Consider the following 19,379-nt stretch of genomic DNA (forward strand, 5'->3'; position numbering starts at 1 on the left):
GACATATACACTCAGCAAGACCCTCACAGACAGAGACACACACACACACACACACACACACACACACACCGATTATACACACACACCCCCTGATACACACCCACACACACCGATTATACACACATGTACATACAACAATACACACACATACCCTGATAAACACACACATGCCAATTATATACACACATACACACCAATATACAAACACACCCTGATACAATCACACACCAATTATACACACACACACACCAATTACACACACACACACCATTTATACACACACGTACACACAACAATACACACACACCCTGAAAAAAAACACACACACACCCTGATAAACACACACACACCAATTTTACACACGCGTATACACACACACCAATATACACACACACCCTGGTACACACACACACACACACACCCTGATACACACACACCAATTCTACACATGCACACATACCAATAGACACATGCACACCTTGATGCACACACACATGTGCGTGCACATGCCAAATATATACTGTATACATACACACACCAATATACACATACCCCCAATACACACACACACACCAATTATACACACACATGCACATACTAATATGCACACCCCCCCCCGGATATTCTCACACACACTCTCACACCCCAATATATAGACACACACGCATACACAAACACAGATATATATATACACACACAGATATTTACACACACACCCTGATATTCACACACAAACACAGATTCATACACCGTACTGAAAGCCCTCACTCTTTCTCCTTTGCCACCCCTTCCTCAGTCCTAAGACGAGGCCCACTCTGCCAGGGTGCAGCATCATGTTTCCTACTGCATTGCTATGAGTCATGAATCTGCGACAGGTTCCTTCTCTTTACATGTCACCAGTGGAGCTGGAACTCAGAACCCTCAGATCAGAGAGCTAACCAGAGGGCAAGGGTGTGGGAATCAGGGAGCAGTGGCTTCACCTCTGGTTCCTCCTGTGAATTCTTTCTCTCTCGCCAGTTCTGCAACTTGAACCATTTGGACTACCTGACTGGCCGGGTGTGGATTGGCTTTTGGTTAATTGCCATTGTGGTGCTGATCGTGGCCTTTGAAGGCTCCTTCCTCGTGCGATTCATCTCCCGCTTCACCCAGGAAATCTTCGCTTTCCTCATCTCAATAATATTTATTTATGAAACGTTCTACAAACTCGTAAAGGTAAAGTGTACAGATCAATAGTCACTGCATTACCAGCGTACGGAGTAATAACCCAACACCCAGGCTGGTAAACACTCCGCGAGCAATGCAGTAACCCCACACCATGGTTGAGTAATGTTACGTAGCCCCATGTGCCGCACCTTGTCGAAGGCCTTCGGAAAATCCAAGTACACTGCATCTCCCCTATCCAGCCAGCTTGTCACCTCTTCAAAGAATTCGAATCGGTTTATCAATTTAACTTTAAATTTAAGATTTTTTTCTGAGGAAACCATACTGTCTTTGGCTAATCCAGTCATGTTCAACTCATGCTCAATCGATTCCAGCATCTTCCCAACCACTAATGTCAAGCTAACCGGCCTCTATTTCCTTCTGCTGCCTCCCCCACTTCTTGAATTGTGAGGTAACATTTGTGATTTTTCAGTCCCTCAGGACCAGGCCAGAATCTATTGATTCCTGGAAGATCATTCCCAACACTTCCTCAATCTCTACCACTACCTCTTTCAGAACGTGAGGGTGCGATCCATCTGATCTTGGTGACTCATCTACCCTTAGACCAGCCACCTTCCGAGCACCTTCCCTCGGGGGATCGTGACCCCACTCACCTCTTTTCACTGACACCCTTAAAAGTCATTTCTCCATTGTCATTCTCTACCTGTTGTATTTTTTTTCCACTCTGAATATACTTATGAACCTTTCAGTATTCTTTTTGATGTTATTTGCTAGTCTCCTTTCAAACCTCCTCTTTTCCTTCCTCAGGACCTTCTGATTTTCCTGAAATGCTTTGAAAAGCTTTGCCAACCCTCTACCTTCCACTAATTTTTGGCTTCATTATATGCCTTTATTCTGGCTTTGAATTCTCTCGTCAGCCACAACTGTGTCCCTTTTTCCATTCCAATATTTCTTCTTTGTTGGAATATGCCTGTCTGCACCTTCCTCATTTCTTGCAGAAACTCTGCTATCCTCCCTGCTGCCATGTTTTTCCGATCAGCTTTGGCCTGTACCCCTGCAGTTCTCTATTCCACAGGTACACCGGCACCTCTCATTTCAGTTTCTCCCTCTCAAACAACAAGCTGAATGTCATGTTGTGATCCCTGCCTCCCAAGGTTTCCCTTTCTTATCAACCCTGCCTTATTATGCATTAGCCAATCCAGAATTGCCAGTTCCCTGGTCGGCTCAGCCACAAGCTGTTCTAAGAAGCCATTCGATTAATTCCTTCTCTTCCTGTTGACTGCCCTGCCCTTCCTCAGAAACTCACTACTTGTCTTATCAGATTTAGATTTATTGTATGGCATCACATACAACTGGAGATTCCTATCTTCTACCCTACATTCTGGTTCCCATCCACCTGCCAAACTAGTTTTAATTTTCCCCAGCAGGATATTGGTCACCCTCCAGTTCAGAAACATCCCATCCTTTTTGTAGAGGTAAGTCCTTCCCCAGAAGAGATCGCAATGATCCCCAAATTTGAACCCCTGCCCCCTGCAGCGACTCCTCAGCCACACATTCATCTGCCACAACTTCCTATCCCTACCCTCTCTGGCAGGAGGGACAGGCAGCCCAATCCCAAGATCCTGGGTTTTTATTTGCTTCCTTCCTAACTCTTGATATTCCATGTAGCAAAGATAAAGATACAATATCAATGTTCTGGGCTTGAGGTACACACCTTGATGAAGGCCTCAAGCCCAAAACATTGGATCTGTATCTTTATCTTTGCTCTATAAAATACCCTGCTGACTTTCCCCAGCTCTGTGTTTTCACTTCAATCACAATGTCTGCAAACTGGTGTTTTACTCCCTATATTCCCTCTTCAGTATCTCATCCCTACTCCTGTCTATGTCATTGGTACCAACATGGACCATGATATCTGGCTGCTCAATCTCCTGCTTCAGAATGCTGTGGACTCGATCTGAGACATCCCTGACCCTGGCGTCTGGGAGGCAACATACCATCCGAGAGTCTCGATCTTATCCACAGAACCCCCCCCCCCCCCATCTCTTTCTCTAACCATCAAATCCCCAATTGTAGGTCTCCTCTTCACCCCCCTTCCCTTCTTCGCTGAAAGGCCAGACCCTGTGCCAGAGATGTGACCACTACGACTTGTCACTGGTTGATTGTTTTCCCGCCCCCCAACAATGTCCAAAAACATATACTTATTGTTGAGGGGTACGGCCACAGCACTCACTGCCTAGTCCCCTTCCCTCTCCTACCAGTCATCCAGTTACCTGCCTCTTGCCTTTTGGGTGTGACTGTCTCCTTATAGCTTCTGTCTTGCACCTCCTCTGCCTCCTAAATGATGCAGAGTTCCTCCAGCTTCAGCTCCTGAACACGGTCTGTCAAGAACTGTAGCAAGCTGTACCTTTTTCAGGTGTAGAACTTCAACGCCTGTTCCTATGTCAACCTGTGCTGCCACTTTCAGGATTTTTGGACACTCTCTGTTCCTCAGTAGTTCCCAACTCCCTACCATTTATACATTTTAATTTTATTAACCCTCCCAAAATATATCATCTCAGTGTTCAGGTTAATTTCAGGGCCCATGTTCCCGACATGTGGTTCTGAAGATCAGGGCTTTGCCATAATTTGGTGACATTGAGGAAAGTTATTCTGACTATGAAGACCTTTCATTTGTGTCCTTCCAGATTTTCAAAGACCATCCTCTCCGTGGCTGTTCCAACATGACTGAGAATGGGACCATACCATATCCCACCTTGCAAATCCCCAGCAATGGCACGAGCACAGGGAGTGTGAAACGAGTGGGCGAACCCAACACGGCGCTGCTGTCCCTCGTCCTCATGGCCGGCACCTTCTTCATCGCCTTCTTCTTGCGCAAGTTTAAAAACAGCCGTTTCTTCCCTGGGAGAGTAAGTATCGCCTGGCTCTTCACTTCCTCCACTGCGGCTCTTCTCCTTGAAGCAGCATGTCTGTTCCCTCGTACCTTTTAGGACCATCCCTGAAACCGGTGCCTCTGTTCACTTGCACGGCGCTGATCCGTGACCCAACCTCTCTGTCCACCTGGCCTCTGTAATTTGAGAGACCCATACTCAGGGTCGTCCCTGGTCCTGCTCATTTCCCTGCTCTCTGTTCTTGACAGCCTGCTTCAAATTCCAACTCCTTGTTCACAAACTCTGGCACAGATAAACCCGTTCTATCGGCATCATTTGAAATAAACACCGCTGACCTTATCTTTGTATTCAGTCTGCACTGCTCTGGTGATTTACCCTTTCAAACCCACATTTTAGCTGCACATTTTGCACATTCAGTGGGCATTCGATTCAAGTGTGGTGATACAAAGCTCAGTGGCAAATTGAATGAGAACAACAGTCTGTTGATTAAATGGTTGCAAGAGAGCAGGTGAGGTCTTGTTTGGGGAGTGTATGATTATCAAGGAGAAATGTCGAATATTGTAGAATGACACGAGGATGTTCAAAGGGAGATCTGAGGTTCCTGTTCAACAATCACGTTAATGTGCAGGGGTCAAAACACAGAAAAGCTGGAGGAACTCAGTAGGATTTGCAGCATCCATAGGAAGGAAAGATATATTACCGACATTTCGGACTTGAGCCCTTCTTCTAAATGCTGGGGAAAGAAAGGCCGGGGGCGGGGGGAGTCCAGACCAACAGACAAAAGGTGTTGATTGGATATGGTAAGAGGAAAGGTGAAAATCGATTTTAGCTCTATGAAAGGGGACAGAGGGAAAGATAGTGGGGGAGGGTTTCTAACAGAAACTGGAGAAGTTGATGTTAATGCCATCAAGTTGGAGTGTGTCCAGATGGAAGATAGGGTGTTATTCCTATAAATGGCAGGACCCTGGGTATGTAATGGAACAGAATTGAAGAGGCGCTGCCACTGATGTGGACCTGGAGAGATCAGGGAGTGGAGTTGCAGCACTTCACTGCAGGGCCCAACTGGCCTGTTCACTGCAGGGCCCAACTGGCCTGTTCACTGCAGGGCCCAACTGGCCTGTTCACTGCAGGGCCCAACTGGCCTGTTCACTGCAGGGCCCAACTGGCCTGTTCACTGCAGGGCCCAACTGGCCTGTTCACTGCAGGGCCCAACTGGCCTGTTCACTGCAGGGCCCAACTGATGCTGATGGCTCCATGCAGGCTTTAAAAGGCCTATTAAATCAAACAAAGTTGCCCTCTTAAAAATCCTGCAACGGCAGGGTCTGTGCCCAAGGTGGCAGCGATTTGCTGGCAGTGGCCTCAAGGGATTGTAGACTCCGGGGGAGTAGTGGACTGGCACAGAAGTGGGGAGAAACACCTCCCTGTTGAGAAGGAGATGACCTCACAGGGTGGTGACCATGGCAGCAGACCAGCGAGAGGCTCAGAGACTGAGGGACCCACACAGGCTGCAGGCGACTTGTGGTCAGCAGACTGCTGCAGACCGGCTCATGGGAGCCAGGTATCGGAGCCGGGATTCAAGAGGGTGCTGAGAATAAACAGGGATTTCGGAGGGTCTCAGGCGCTGAAGGTCTCCTGATCGAGTTGGTGATTTCGAACTGGAGCTCAGGCTGTCGATGGAGGCCCCGGGAGCACTGGAGGCGAATCCATGGACACTCAGTGACTCTGAAGGAACCCTCTTTTGTTTTTCTTCCTCTTAATTCCCAGAACAGTGACTCCTTCTTTCCTTTCTTGATCAAGGTAACTACATTTGCCATCCTCCAGTACGAGGCAAGTTTTTTTAGATAGAGTGGTTCATGTCTGGAACATTCTGCAAGGGGTGGTGGAAGAAGATGCACAGGCAGCCATATGATCGGGCAGGGAATTGAGGGAATCGGACTATGTGCAGGTGGATGGGATTGGTTTAAAGGCGTTGTGGATGGCACAGACATGGTGGGCTGAAAGGCCTACTCCTGTGCTCTCTAGAACTGCTACTGGCAAGCTCCCCTACACCATCCTGACCTGGGAATAGGTCACTGGGGCTTCTTCACCCGAAGAATGCAGCAGTTTAAAGTGGCAACAATAACAGGCCTCAGTGACTGCCCCGTGGCACTGATCTCCACCATTCTGAAATGCTTTGAGTGCCTGGTGATGGAATACATCACACACCTCCCAGAGGCGCTGGATCCATTTCAATTTGCCTATAGAGCGACAGACGATGCTAGAGCCTTGTCACTTCACTATGTCCTGGCCCACCTCGAGAACAACACCTCATACTCCAGGCTGTTGTCCAATGACTTCAGCTCGATGTTTAATACATTCATTCCCCAGAGGCTGTAACTGTAACTCTCTGTAATTGGATCTGGGATTTCCTAACAGAACATCCACATTCTGTCTGGGTCAGTAGCAAAACGATGAGCAGTGTCGTGCTGAGCACCGCGCACCTCAGGCCTGTGAGCTCAGCCCACTCCAGTTCAGGCCACTGACCCACGACAGCATCCCCAGATCCAGCTCCAACAGTGTCATCAAGTTTGCAGATGACACGACAGTCATCGGCCTTATCACTGACAACGATGAATCGCACTACAGAGAAGAGGTGGAAAATCTTGTGATATGATGCGAGAGTGACAAACTGAATCTTGACGTGGACAAGATGGAGGAGATGATTGTGGGCTTCAGGAGGACCAGGAACCACCACCCTCCACTACACATCAACAACTCTGTAGTAGAGAGAGTGGAGACACCAGTTCCTTGGGGTTCACTGAACTAGTGACTGATCGAGGACACTCAACAACTCCTCACTTGTCAGGAAGGCGCAACAACGACTGCACTTGCTGAGAAGACTGAGATGGGCAAGGCTACCGGCCACCATCATGTCAAGCTTCTGCAGGAGCCTCTATCGAGAGTGTCCTGGCCGGCTGCATCACGCTGTGGGTACGTTTGCTGCAGAGAAATGGGTCAGTCCACAGAACCATCAGAGAGGATCACTGGAGTCTCCCTCCCCCCACCCTCCCCATCGACGTGATCTTCCGGGATCGTTGTCTGAAGAGGTCGGGCAAAATCACTGAGGACCCCTCCCACCCCACACACGGCATCTTCCAGCTGCTCCCGTCAAGGGAAGAGATCCAGGAGGATCAGAGCCAGCTCCACCAGGCTGAGGAACAGCTTCTTCCCACGGGCAGTGAGAACGCTGAACAATCAAAGGATCTGCTCACTCTCACCCTCATATTTTTGAAACAACATTTATTAATTCATTGGTAGAGATGAAATACTTGTCCTGCATATGTAGTGTTTGTCTGTATGTGTATTATGTCTGGTTGTGTGTCTACGTGTTTTTGAACCGAGGACCGGAGAACACTGTCTCATCGGGTTGTTCTTGTACGATCAGATCACAATAAACTAGACTTGACCTGGAGAGCAATGCCCTATCCTGTGAATGATCAGACCTTGTTTGTCCCGAAGTGTGATCGGTTCAGGGTCAGCTGACTGTTTCTTGTCTCACAGTCACTTGCTTAGTTCAGGATCTGAAGAAGGGCTGCCTCGTATGAATGGTGAAATGCAATGTCTAACAACATTTTCAAAGGGTTACTTCCTGTGTTGCAGGTCCGTCGTGTGATTGGGGACTTTGGAGTTCCCATAGCAATCCTCTTCATGGTTCTGGTGGACTATTCCATCCAGGACACCTACACCCAGGTAGGAGACTATGTTGGTGCATCACCCTCACTTTGGATTAGCCTTGCTGTCACCACTACACCCCTCATGTCTCCCAACACTCCTCACTGTAAGAAGGATGCAAAATATTTGTAAAGTTGGGCAAAGAGGTGAGGAGTGGATTAGATTCACACAGCTTTGAATCAGGCCCTGTGGCCCTCAGATCCATGCAGACTTTCAACAAGTCATTTCCCAGTTACTGTCTGCAGCCTCAGTGATTCATCCAGATACTCCAGAAATGTTGTGATAGTCTGCTGCCACAACCCACTCGGGCAGTTCCAGATTCCAACCACCCTCAGGCCCCCTTGAGGTCCCTTCTTCACCTTAAACCTCTACTTTTAGACACCCCATCCTGAGAAAAAAGTTCCCCGCAATCTATACCATGACACTCATAGTTTTCAATTTTAAATGTAGACATACACCACAGTAACAGGCCCTTCCGGCCCACGGGCCCTTGCCGCCCAAATAACTTCCACCTCCAGTACGTTTTGAAGGGTGGGATGAAACCGGAGTCCCTGGGGAAAGCCCACACAGACGCATGGAGAGCGTACAAACTCCTTACAGACAGCGCGGGATTTGAACCCAAATTGCTGGCGCTGAAACAGCGTTGCACTAACTGCTACGTCAACCGTGTCACCCAATGTACAGTAGATTTCCTATATCTTGATCAGAATCCCTCTCAGCCTCTTCTACTCCGGGAGAACAAATCCAGACTCTCCTCGTAACCAAAACACCAAGCCAGCTCATCTCCCTCCACACCCTCTCCAGCACCATAACATCCTTCAGCTCAGTTAATAATGAGGCAGGCTCTCAAGAAATCAGCCTCTATCCTTAAAGACTCCCACCAACCCAGGCCATGTCCCCTTCTCACTGCTATTGTCAGGAAGGTGGTCCAGGAGCCTGAAGACAAACACCCAACGGAACAAAAACATCTTCTTCTCCTCTGCCATCAGATTTCTGAGCAGACAATGAACCACAGACACTCCTTCATATTTTTCTAATTTTTAACTGATTTATTTATTTTTAAATATTTCACTTATGGAACCAGAATTAATGGCAATTTTACACAACTTTCTTTCTTTCTTTGGCTTGGCTTCGCGGACGAAGATTTATGGAGGGGGTAAATGTCCACGTCAGCTGCCACAAACCAACAAATTTTGTGGCACATGTTCATGACAATAAATCTGAATGACCGCAAACATTACCAGATCGTTAGAAGACTCCGTCTGGTTCCCAAGTCCACAGAGGAATCTGCCTTACACGTGTTCCTAACCTGTGTGAATCCAGCCCCAACCCATTTTCGTTCTGAGATATCCGAGCAACGTGCACTCAGTTGTAGTCAGCTCCTCACCACAAGGGTCATTTAGGAACGTGGACCTGACCGGCAACTCCCTGATTTTGCAAGACAAATACGTGAAACAATAACACTACAGGTTTTGGACACTCCAACATTTCATCCCCAGTGATGCAGCCCCAACACGGACCACGCAGCCCCAACACGGACCACGCAGCCCCAACACGGACCACACAGCCCCAACACGGACCACGCAGCCCCATTTACTGCTCCCAAATATTGTCATGTTCAACTATTGTTTGGTGACACTTTGTTTCACCCCCCCGTGTTGGTTCTCCCCTCTGTGAACTCGGGATAATGTTCAATCTGAACTGAGCTTCATCTGGCCTGATGGTTGTGCAGTGAACAGAGACAGTCTTAAATGTCTATGATGGACCTGCTGTTTAATTCCCAGATGTCCTGTGTCTTTCCTTCAGAAACTGAGTGTACCAACCGGTCTGTCTGTCACCTCTCCGGACAAGCGTGGCTGGTTTATTAACCCTCTGGGGAAGAACGGTGATTTTCCCATTTGGATGATGTTTGCCAGTCTGATTCCTGCCACCCTGGTCTTCATCCTCATCTTCATGGAGACCATGATCACCACGTGAGTTCCTTATGGCAATGAGTTGGTGCCAAGGCATGATGAGATTACCTGGTCAAAGAGTGACGTGGCTCCCAGACTCTTCCACATGGCAGCTTCAGACAGGAGAGGGAGGACTCTTTCCTCACAGAGATGTGGGCCTTGGGAACACATTGTGTTCTCCTCTGGGCTGAGATGACCGAATTGGGCCACGATCTTTTTGAGAGTCTGTGAATTTCACTCTGTGTTGGCCAGACCTTTGCTTTGGGGACAAGAGGGCACAAGTTCAGGATTGAAGGGAGTCCACTTAGAACAGAGATGTTGAGGAATTTCTTGATCCAGAGGAGGGTAAACCTGTGGAATTTGTTGCCACAGGCGTTTGTGGAGGCCGGGTCATTGGATGTATTTAAGGCAGAGATTGATAGGTTCTTGATTAGTCAGGACATCAAAGGTTATGGGGAGAAGGCCAGGCCGTGGGGCTGTGGGGAAATGGATCAGCTCATGATTGATTGGACTCGATGGGCTGAATAGCCTATTTCTGCTCCTATGTCTTATGTTCTTACATAATTGACGTCATCTGAACAACTAACCAAGGCTAAAGTAAGAGGGTTCCACTCCTCGGCAGACTTGCATGTTTGACCATGGGGCTGGGGTGATGGATGGTGATATGTGGGAGGTGTCCGCATCTGTGTGTATGCCGTGGTCTCGGTGAGGAGCTGAGCAGGGGCCGGTGGTGGCATAGGTCTGGATGCTTGGGCCGTAGAGGCTGGTGGAATATATCCGATGATGCAGCCATCGATGATGAGTCTATATAGGAAGAGCTGAGGAACAGGAAAGGTGCAACCACATTCATGGGGTTGTATTATAGACGGCCCAATAGTCAACAAGAATTGGAGGAGCAAATCTGTAGAGAGTTAGCGGACGTCAGCAGGAAGCACAAGGTTGTGATCGTAGGAGATTTTAACTTTCCACATATTAACTGGGACTCCCATCCTGTAAAAGGGCTGGGTGGCTTAGAGTTTGTCAAATGTGTTCAGGAAAGTTTTCTAAATCAATATGTAGATGTACCAAGTGGAGAGGATGCAATACTGGATCTCCTATTAGGGAAAGAGACAGGACAGGTGACAGAAGTACGTGTAGGTGAACATTTTGGGTCCAGTGATCATAATGCCATTGGTTTCAGGTTAATTATGGAGAAGGATGGGTCCAGGTTTCAGGTTGAGTTTCTAAATTGGAGAAAGGCTAATTTTGAGGAAATGAGAAAGGATCTAGAATGTGTGGATTGTGATGTTGTTTTTGGGCAAGGATGTGTGAGGTAAGTGGAGGACCTTCAAAGGTGACATGTTGAGAGTAGAGTTTGTATGTTCCTGTCAGGATTAAAGACAAGGTTAGCAGGCAGAGGGAACCTTGGTTTTGAGGGATATTGGGGATCTGGTTCGGAAGAGAGAGGGGTATAACAGGTATTGGCAACATGGAGCAAATGAAGTACTTGAGAATAAAAAATGCAAGAAAAACATCAAAAAGGAAATCAGGAAGGGTAAAAGGAGACACGAGGTTGCTTTGGCAGATAATGTGAAGGAAAATCCTCAGGGTTTCTACAAGTATCTTAAGAGCAAAAGGATAGACAGGGACAAAATTGGTCCCCTCGAAGATCAGAGTGGTCGGCTTTTATGGAGCCAAAAGAGAAGGAAGTTATTTTAAATATTTAAATGTTTTTTTCATCAGTTTTCAGGAAACGGGCACAGAGTTGTGGGAAGTAAAGAAAACAAGCAGTGAGGTCATGGAACCTACACAGATTAAAGAGGAGGAAATGCTTGCTGTCTTAAAGCAAATCAGGGTGGATAAATCCCCAGGGTCTGACAGGTTATTACCTTGGTCCTTGAGGGAGGCTCATGTAGAAATTGCTGGGGCCCTGGCAGAAATATTTAAAATGTCCTTTGCCATGGGTGAGATGCCGGAGGATTAAAGGGAGCTCACGTTATTCTGTTGTTTAAAAAAGGCTCCAAAAGTAAACCTGGAAATTAAAGGCCAGTGAGCCGGATGTCAGTGGTAGATGAATTATTGGAAGGTGTTCTAAGAGTTTGGAATTACCAAGAAGGTTGATGAAGGAAAGGCTGTGGCTGTTGTCTACATGGACTTTAGTAAGATCTTCAATAAGGACCCACATGGGAGGATGGTCAGGTGCTCAGTATTCATGGTGAAGTAGTGAACTGGATTTGACAATGGCTGGACAGGAGAAGCCAGAGAGAAGTGGTGGATGATGCTTCTCAGACTGGAGGCTGTGACTAGTGGGGCCTCGGGGATCGGTGCTGGGACCATTGTTGTTTGTCATCTATATCAATGATCTGGATGATAATGAGGTAAATTGGATCAGCAAGTTTGCAGATGACACTAAGATTGGAGACGTTGTGGACAGCGAAGGTTTTCAAAGCTGCAGAGGAATCTGGACCAGCTGGAAAAATGGGCTGAAAAATGGCAGATGGAATTTAATGCAGACAAGTGGGAGGTGTTGCATTTTGGAAGGACAAAACAAGAAAGGATGTACACAGGAAATGGTCGGGCACTGAGGAGTGCGGTAGAACAGAGAGATCTGGGAATTCAGATTCAGAATTCCCTGAAAGTGGCGTCACAGGTGGACAGAGTTGTAGAGAGAGCTTTTGGCATCATGGCCTTTATAAATCAAAGTATTGAGTACAGGAGTTGGGATGTTGTGGTGAGGTTGTATAAGACATTGGTGAGGCCAAATCTGGAGGATTGTGTGCAGTTTTGGTCACCGAACTACAGGAAAGAGATCAATAAGATAGAAAGAGTGCAGAGAAGATTTACTAGGATGTTGCCCAGACTTCAGGAACTGAGTGACAGGGAAAGGTTAAACAGGTTAGGACTTTATTCCCTGGATCGTAGAAGAATGAGGAGAGATTTGATATTTAAAATTATGAGGGGGACAGACAGATTAAATGTAGACAGGGTTTTTCCACTGAGGGTGGGTGAGATACAAACCAGAGGACATGGGTTAAGGGTGAAAGGGGAAAAGTTTAGGGGGAACGTGAGGGAGAACTTCTTCACACAGAGAGTGGTGGGGATGTGGAACGAGCTTCCAGCTGAAATGGTGAATGTGGCTCAATTTTAACATTTAAGAAGAATTTGGACAGGGACATGAATGGGAGGGGTATGGAGGGCTATGATATGGGTGCAGATCTGTGAGTCTAGGCCGAAGGGGCCTGTTTCTGTGCTGTAGTGTTCTCTGGTTCAGTGTGCAGTGAGGCAGGGAGTAGATGTTCCACTGGTCAGGAGGGTTGCCTGGTGTCTATTGAAGCTTCCCCTTGTCTCCTGCAGACTAATAATCAGCAAGAAGGAGAGGATGTTAACCAAAGGGTCTGGCTTCCACTTGGACCTTCTGATCATCGTTGCCTCGGGAGGCGTAGCAGCTTTGTTTGGCTTGCCATGGCTCGCTGCAGCCACTGTTAGAACAGTCACCCATGTCAATGCACTCACCGTGATGAGCAAGTCTGTGGCACCCGGTGATAAGCCAAAGATTGAAGAGGTCAAAGAGCAGAGGGTAACAGGACTAATGGTCGCTGTCCTGGTGGGTAAGTGGTGAGCGACATTCTTCCACCCACCCCCCCCACCCCCCCCCCCACCGCCGCCAACCTCATCACACCAAGGCTGTCGGGTGGGTGGGCATTGGTGTGTGGGCATATTGGTGAATTGGACGGTGTTAGTGGGTGGATGGATGTACATTGATGGTGAGGGTTGTTGGTGGGTAGTGGGGTGTTAATAGGTGGGGGGAATTGTTGGGTGGGTGTTGGTGTGTGGAGGGTGTGTTGGGTGGGTGTCGGAGGGTGGGGTGGTGTTGGTGGGTTGGAATGTGGGGGAGCATTGGTGGGTGTTGCCGGGAACCACACCAGCACCAGGTCATGTATGAACACTGCATTGTTACATAGAACAATACAACACTGTACAGGCCCTTTGGCCCTCGATGTTTTGCCGACCCATATATTCCTTCCAAAAAAAAAGTTCTAAACCCTCCCTACCCAATAATCCTCTATTTTACTTCCATCCATGTGCCTGTCTAAGAGTCTCTTCAATGCCCCCAATGTTCCAGCCTCCACCACCACCCCCAGGAAGGTATTCCAGGCCCCCACCACTCTGTGTAAAAATACTTACCCCTGATGTCTCTCCTAAACTTCCCTCCCTTCACTTTGTACAGATATCCTCTGCTGTCTGACTACCCTATCTATGCCTCTCAAAATTTTGTCGACCTCTATCAGGTCTCCTCTCATCCTTCTATGTTCCAAAGAGAAAAGTCCCAGCTTTGCTAACCTTGCTTCATAAGACTTGTTTCCCAATCCAGGCAACATCCTGGTCAATCTTTTCTGCACCCTCTCCATAGCTTCCACATCCTTCCTATAATGAGGTGACCAGAACTGAACACAATATTCCAAGTGGGGTCTCACCAGAGATTTGTAGAGTTATAACGTGACCTCTCTACTCCTGAATTAAATCCCCCTATTAATGAAGCCCAGCATCCCATAGGCCTTCTTAACTATCCTATCAACCTGTGCAATGACCTTGAGGGATGCATGGATTTGGACCCCAAGGTCCCTCTGTTCATCCACACTCTTAAATAACCGACCATTAACTCTGCACCATTAACTTCAGGTTTGTCCTTCCAAAATGCATCAGCTCACACTTATCCAGATTGATCTTCATCTGGCACTTTTCTGCCCAACTCTGCATCCTGTCAATATCCTCTTGTGACCTTTGACAACCTTCAGCTCCATCCACAACTCCCCCGACCTTAATGTTATCTGCAAACTTACTGACCCATCCTTCTACCTCTTCATCCAGGTCATTTATAAAAATCACAAAGAGTAGGGGTCCCAGAACCAATCCCTGCGGCCCCTCCACTAGTTCCCGACCTCCAGGCAGATACTTTCCTTCCATCACTACTCTCTGCTTTCTTCCTACGAGCCAATTTTTTATTCACATGGTCAAGGTTCCGCTGATCCCGGGCCTCATGACTTTCTGGATGAGTCTCTCATGGGGGACCTTGTCAAATGCCTTGCTAAATTCCATGTAGCCCATATCTACCACCCGACCCTCATCAATTTCTTTTGTTAACATTCTCAAAAACACAATTAGACTTGTTAGGTACAACCTTCCCTCACAAAGCCATGCTGACTATCGTTGAGTAGACTGGACTTCTCCAAATGCTCATAGATCCTATCCTTAAGAACCCTCTCCAATAGTTTACACACCCCTGACATAAGGCTCACCAGTCTAGAATTCCCAGGATTCTCCCTATTGCCCTTTTTAAACAAGGGGACTACATTTGTCATTCTCCAATCCTCTGGCACCTCCCCTGCAGCCAAAGTACTGCCCCAGCTCTCTCTTCCCTCACTTCCCACAGCAGCCTGGGATATATCGCGTCCAGGCCCAGGGACTTATCAATCTTGATATTTTTAAGAAGTTCCAACACTTCCTCTTCCTTAATCTCCACATTGTCCAGCCCACAGGCCTGTTCAATTCCCACCTCACCCTGATCAAGCTCTTTTCTCTTGTGAATACTGTTACAAAGTATTTCATTTAGGACCTCCCAACCTCTTCTGCCTCCAGACACATGTTGCCTCCTTTATCCTTTAGCGGCACTACCTTCATTCTCATCATCCTTCTGTTCTTCACATACTCATAGAAAGCCTTGGGGTTCTCCTTAATCCTACAGGCCAAAACCTTCTCATGCCCCCTTTGAGCTCACCTAAGTCCTTTCTGAAGTTCCTTCCTGGCCACCATATATGAGTCCTTCCTGTTTCCTGCTTCCTATATCTAATGTATGTTTCCTTCTTCCTCTTGACCAGTTGCCTGACCTGTTTCATCAGCCACGATTCCCTTTTCCTACCATCTTATCCTTGTCCCAGTGGGACAAACCTATCCTGAACCCTGCACAAGTGGTCCCTAAACTCCCTCCATGTTACCTCTGTGCTTTCACCCTTAAACAACTATTTCAAATTTATTCTCGCTAGTTCCTGCCTCATCCCTTCATAGTTAGCCCTTCCCCAGTTAAACACTTCACCAGTTTGACTGTTTTAATGCTTTTCTGTACCTACATTGAAGCTCAGGGAGTTGTGGTCACTCTCACCAAAATGCTCCCCCACTGAGAGGTCCGCCCCCTGACCAGGTTCATTCCCCACAACCAGATCCAGTCTGGCCTCTCCTCTCGTCGGTCAGGCTACAGACTGTGTCTGGAATCCTTCTTGGACACTCCTGACAAATTCAGCCCCATCCGTCCCTCTTGCAGTCAAGAGGTGCCAGTCATATGAGGGAAGTTGAAATCACTCATAACCACAACCCTGTTTTTCCCACCATTCCAAAATCTGCTTGCTGATCTGCTCCTCAGGGTCCTGAGGGCTATTTGGAGGCCTATAGATGGCTCCAAGCACAGTGAGAGCTCCCTTCCTGTTTCTGACATCTACCTACTCCCACTCAGTACTCAGACTCTCCCTCTGCAGCCTCCTCCCTTTTTATAGACATGATACTATCCCTGACCAGTAATGCTACTCCCCCACCACTTCTCCCTCCCATCCTATTCCCTTTAAAACATCTGAACCCTGGTACCTGCATCAGCCGATCTTGCCCGTCCTCCAGCCAAGTGTCTGTAATGGCCACAACTTCGTAGTTCCATGGACTGATCCAGCTTTATTCCTAATAGCCCTAGCATTGAAATGGACTCATTGCAAACTCTCTAGAAGAAACACACAGAGCTGGAGAGAGTCAGCAGGTCAAACAGTGTCCTTTATGTCGCAAAGGCAGAGATACAGAAGTGGCGTTTCGGGCCTGAGCCCTTCATTAAAGTACTTCATAAGGGTCTCTGCTTTTGACCTGATGCCTCTCCCCAGTTTTTACTTCAACCACAGTGTCCACAGATTTCTCTTTTTACCTCTTTCAAACCCTCTAACTGGCGACTTTTATATTTTATCCCCTACCTGTCACTGTACATGTATGAACACTACATAGGGTTACCCGGTCATGAATGAAAAGCACACCGTTAGCTGGACATGTATGAATACTGCACTGGTGCCTGGTCATTATGAACACAACACCATTACCTCATCATGTATGAACACCACCCGGTTACCTGGACATGTATGAACACTGAACTGTTACCAGACATGTATGAACACCACCGGTTACCTGGACATGTATGAACACCACCCGTTACCAGACATGTATGAAGAACACCCGGTTACCAGACATGTATGAACACCACCCGGATACCTGGACATGTATGAACACCACCTGGTTACCGGGACATGTATGAACACCACCCGGTTACCGGGACATGTATGAACACCACCCGGTTACCTGGACATGTATGAACACCACCCGTTACCAGACATGTATGAAGAACACCCGGTTACCAGACATGTATGAACACCACCCGGTTACCTGGACATGTATGAACACCACCTGGTTACCGGGACATGTATGAACACCACCCGGTTTCCGGGACATGTATGAACACCACCCGGTTACCGGGACATGTATGAACACCACCCGGTTACCGGGACATGTATGAACACCACCCGGTTACCGGGACATGTATGAACACCACCCGGATACCGGGACATGTATGAACACCAGTGCCTCTGTTTTGCAGGCCTGTCCATAGTCATTGGGGAGCTGCTGCGAAAGATCCCGCTAGCTGTGCTGTTTGGGATATTCCTGTACATGGGGGTGACCTCGCTGAATGGGATTGAACTCTACGAACGCGTCCAACTCCTGCTGATGCCTTCGAAACACCATCCGGACCACGTGTATGTGCGGAAGGTGAGCTGGGTGCTGCGGGGAGGAGTCTGAGGTGCGGGAGCATCTGGCCCTCCTGCAGGACTCAGTGCACTCACCAACTGTCTCTCTCTGTGCCCTAGGTGAAAACCCTGCGGATGCACTTGTTCACCATCATCCAGATCTTCTGCCTGGCAATCCTGTGGGCCGTCATGTCTACCATGGCCTCGCTGGCTTTTCCCTTCGTACTCATCATGACCGTCCCCCTGAAAGTGTTTGCACTCACCAGGATCTTCACAGATCGAGAGATGAAATGTGTAAGAGTTTTGTGGGAGAGAAGGGCTGCCGATCAGTCAATGTGTCGGGGACACCCCACCCTTCAGCAGAGAAGCTTGGGGTCACATCATTGGGGAATCGGAGAACTGTGGATGAGGCTGAGGGGGAGATTAAAGAGGAGGGGGTTGGGCAGGGAGGAGGGAGGGATGAGGTTGATCTGGAGTGGGTAGGGAGGAGTACTGTACCTGTGAGACAACAGTTCCCAAGAGCAGCGGGTGGGTGGAACGGTGTCTGGTTGGCATTGATGGGGAACCGTCTGCCAATGCTGGAATAAGCAGCAATAACCACTGGAGACGAGCAGCGTCCGTGGGAGAAAAATCTCCACAATGGGATCTGTCCCATAACAGTGACCAGTGTTGACCATCACTGGTACTGCTCAAAAGGTTCAAAACATACTGGAGGTTGAGATGTAATTGGGCGGCACAGGCTTGTGGGCCGAAAAGCCTGTAACCGGGCTGTATGTCAGTATTTTTTTAAAATTTAAATGTAGATAAAGATACATAAGCAATGTTTTAGGCTTCAAGGTACCAGCCCGAACCAAATCCTGCCAACATCTTGCTAACTCCTTGATGAAGGGCCCAAGCCCAAAAGATTGGTTCTGTTTCTAAAATTTGCTTTATAAAAGACACCGTTGACCTGCTGAATTTCTCCAGTCTCGTGTTTTTCCTTCAACCACAGCGTCTGCAGAATTTTTGAGTTTTGCAGAAAGTAAGGGGCAGATCTGGGACTGTGGTTTCCAGTAGATCTGGGTCATATCTGAGAGTGTGGTTTCAAGTGGATCTGGAAGTGAGGGGCAGATCTGGGTGTGTGGTCTCCAGTATATCTGGAAGTGAGGGGAAGATCTGGGAGTGTGGTCTCCAGTATATCTGGAAGTGAGGGGAAGATCTGGGAGTGTGGTTTCCAGTGGATCTGGAAGTGTGGAGCAGATCTGGGAGTCTGGTTTCCAGTAGATCTGGAAGTTTGGGTCATATCTGAGAGTGTGGTTTCCAGTAGATCTGAAATTGTTGGGCAGATATGAGAGTGTGGTTTCCAGTGGATCTGGAAGTGAGGGGCATTTCTGTGAATGTGGTTTCTATTGGATCTGGAACTGAAGGGCAGATCTGAGAGTGCAGTTTCCAGTGGATCTGGAATTGAAGGGCAGATCTGAGAGTTTCCAGTAGATCTGGAAGTGTGGAGCAGATCTGGGAGTGTGGTTTCTATTGGATCTGGAATTGAAGGGCAGATCTGAAAGTGTAGTTTCCTGTGGATCTGGAATTGAAGGGCAAATCTGAGAGTGTAGATTCCAGTGGATCTGGAATTGAAGGGCAGATCTGGGAGTATGGTTTCCAGTGGATGTGAGGGGCAGATCTGGGAGTATGGTTTCCAGTGGATCTGGAAGTGTTGGGCAGATCTGGGAGTGTGGTTTCCAGTATATCTGTAATTGTTGGGCAGATCTGGGAGTGTGATTTCCAGTAGATCTGGAAATGTGGGGATGGTCTGGGAGTGTGGTTTCTAGTGGATCTGGAAATGTGTGGAAGATCTAGGAGTGTGGTTTTCAGTGGAAAACCAA

At 47.9% G+C, this 19,379-nt stretch overlaps 1 protein-coding gene across 15 annotated transcripts in view; it reads left to right on the forward strand.

Annotated features, from left to right (window-relative positions):
* Positions 1 to 19,379, forward strand: part of LOC138755891 (anion exchange protein 2-like) — a 356,627-nt gene that overhangs the window by 328,459 nt on the left and 8,789 nt on the right. For 12 of the 15 annotated variants that reach the window (XM_069922672.1, XM_069922674.1, XM_069922670.1 and 9 more), the window contains 7 exons: positions 1,018 to 1,212; positions 3,849 to 4,070; positions 7,692 to 7,781; positions 9,570 to 9,736; positions 13,049 to 13,302; positions 17,370 to 17,539; positions 17,638 to 17,811. In XM_069922672.1, coding sequence (XP_069778773.1) covers positions 1,018 to 1,212; positions 3,849 to 4,070; positions 7,692 to 7,781; positions 9,570 to 9,736; positions 13,049 to 13,302; positions 17,370 to 17,539; positions 17,638 to 17,811 — 1,272 coding nt within the window. The other 3 variants (XR_011352609.1, XM_069922679.1, XM_069922680.1) reach the window with 3 other exon arrangements.

Source organism: Narcine bancroftii, chromosome 2, assembly GCF_036971445.1.
Source record: "Narcine bancroftii isolate sNarBan1 chromosome 2, sNarBan1.hap1, whole genome shotgun sequence".
NCBI lineage: Eukaryota > Metazoa > Chordata > Chondrichthyes > Torpediniformes > Narcinidae > Narcine > Narcine bancroftii.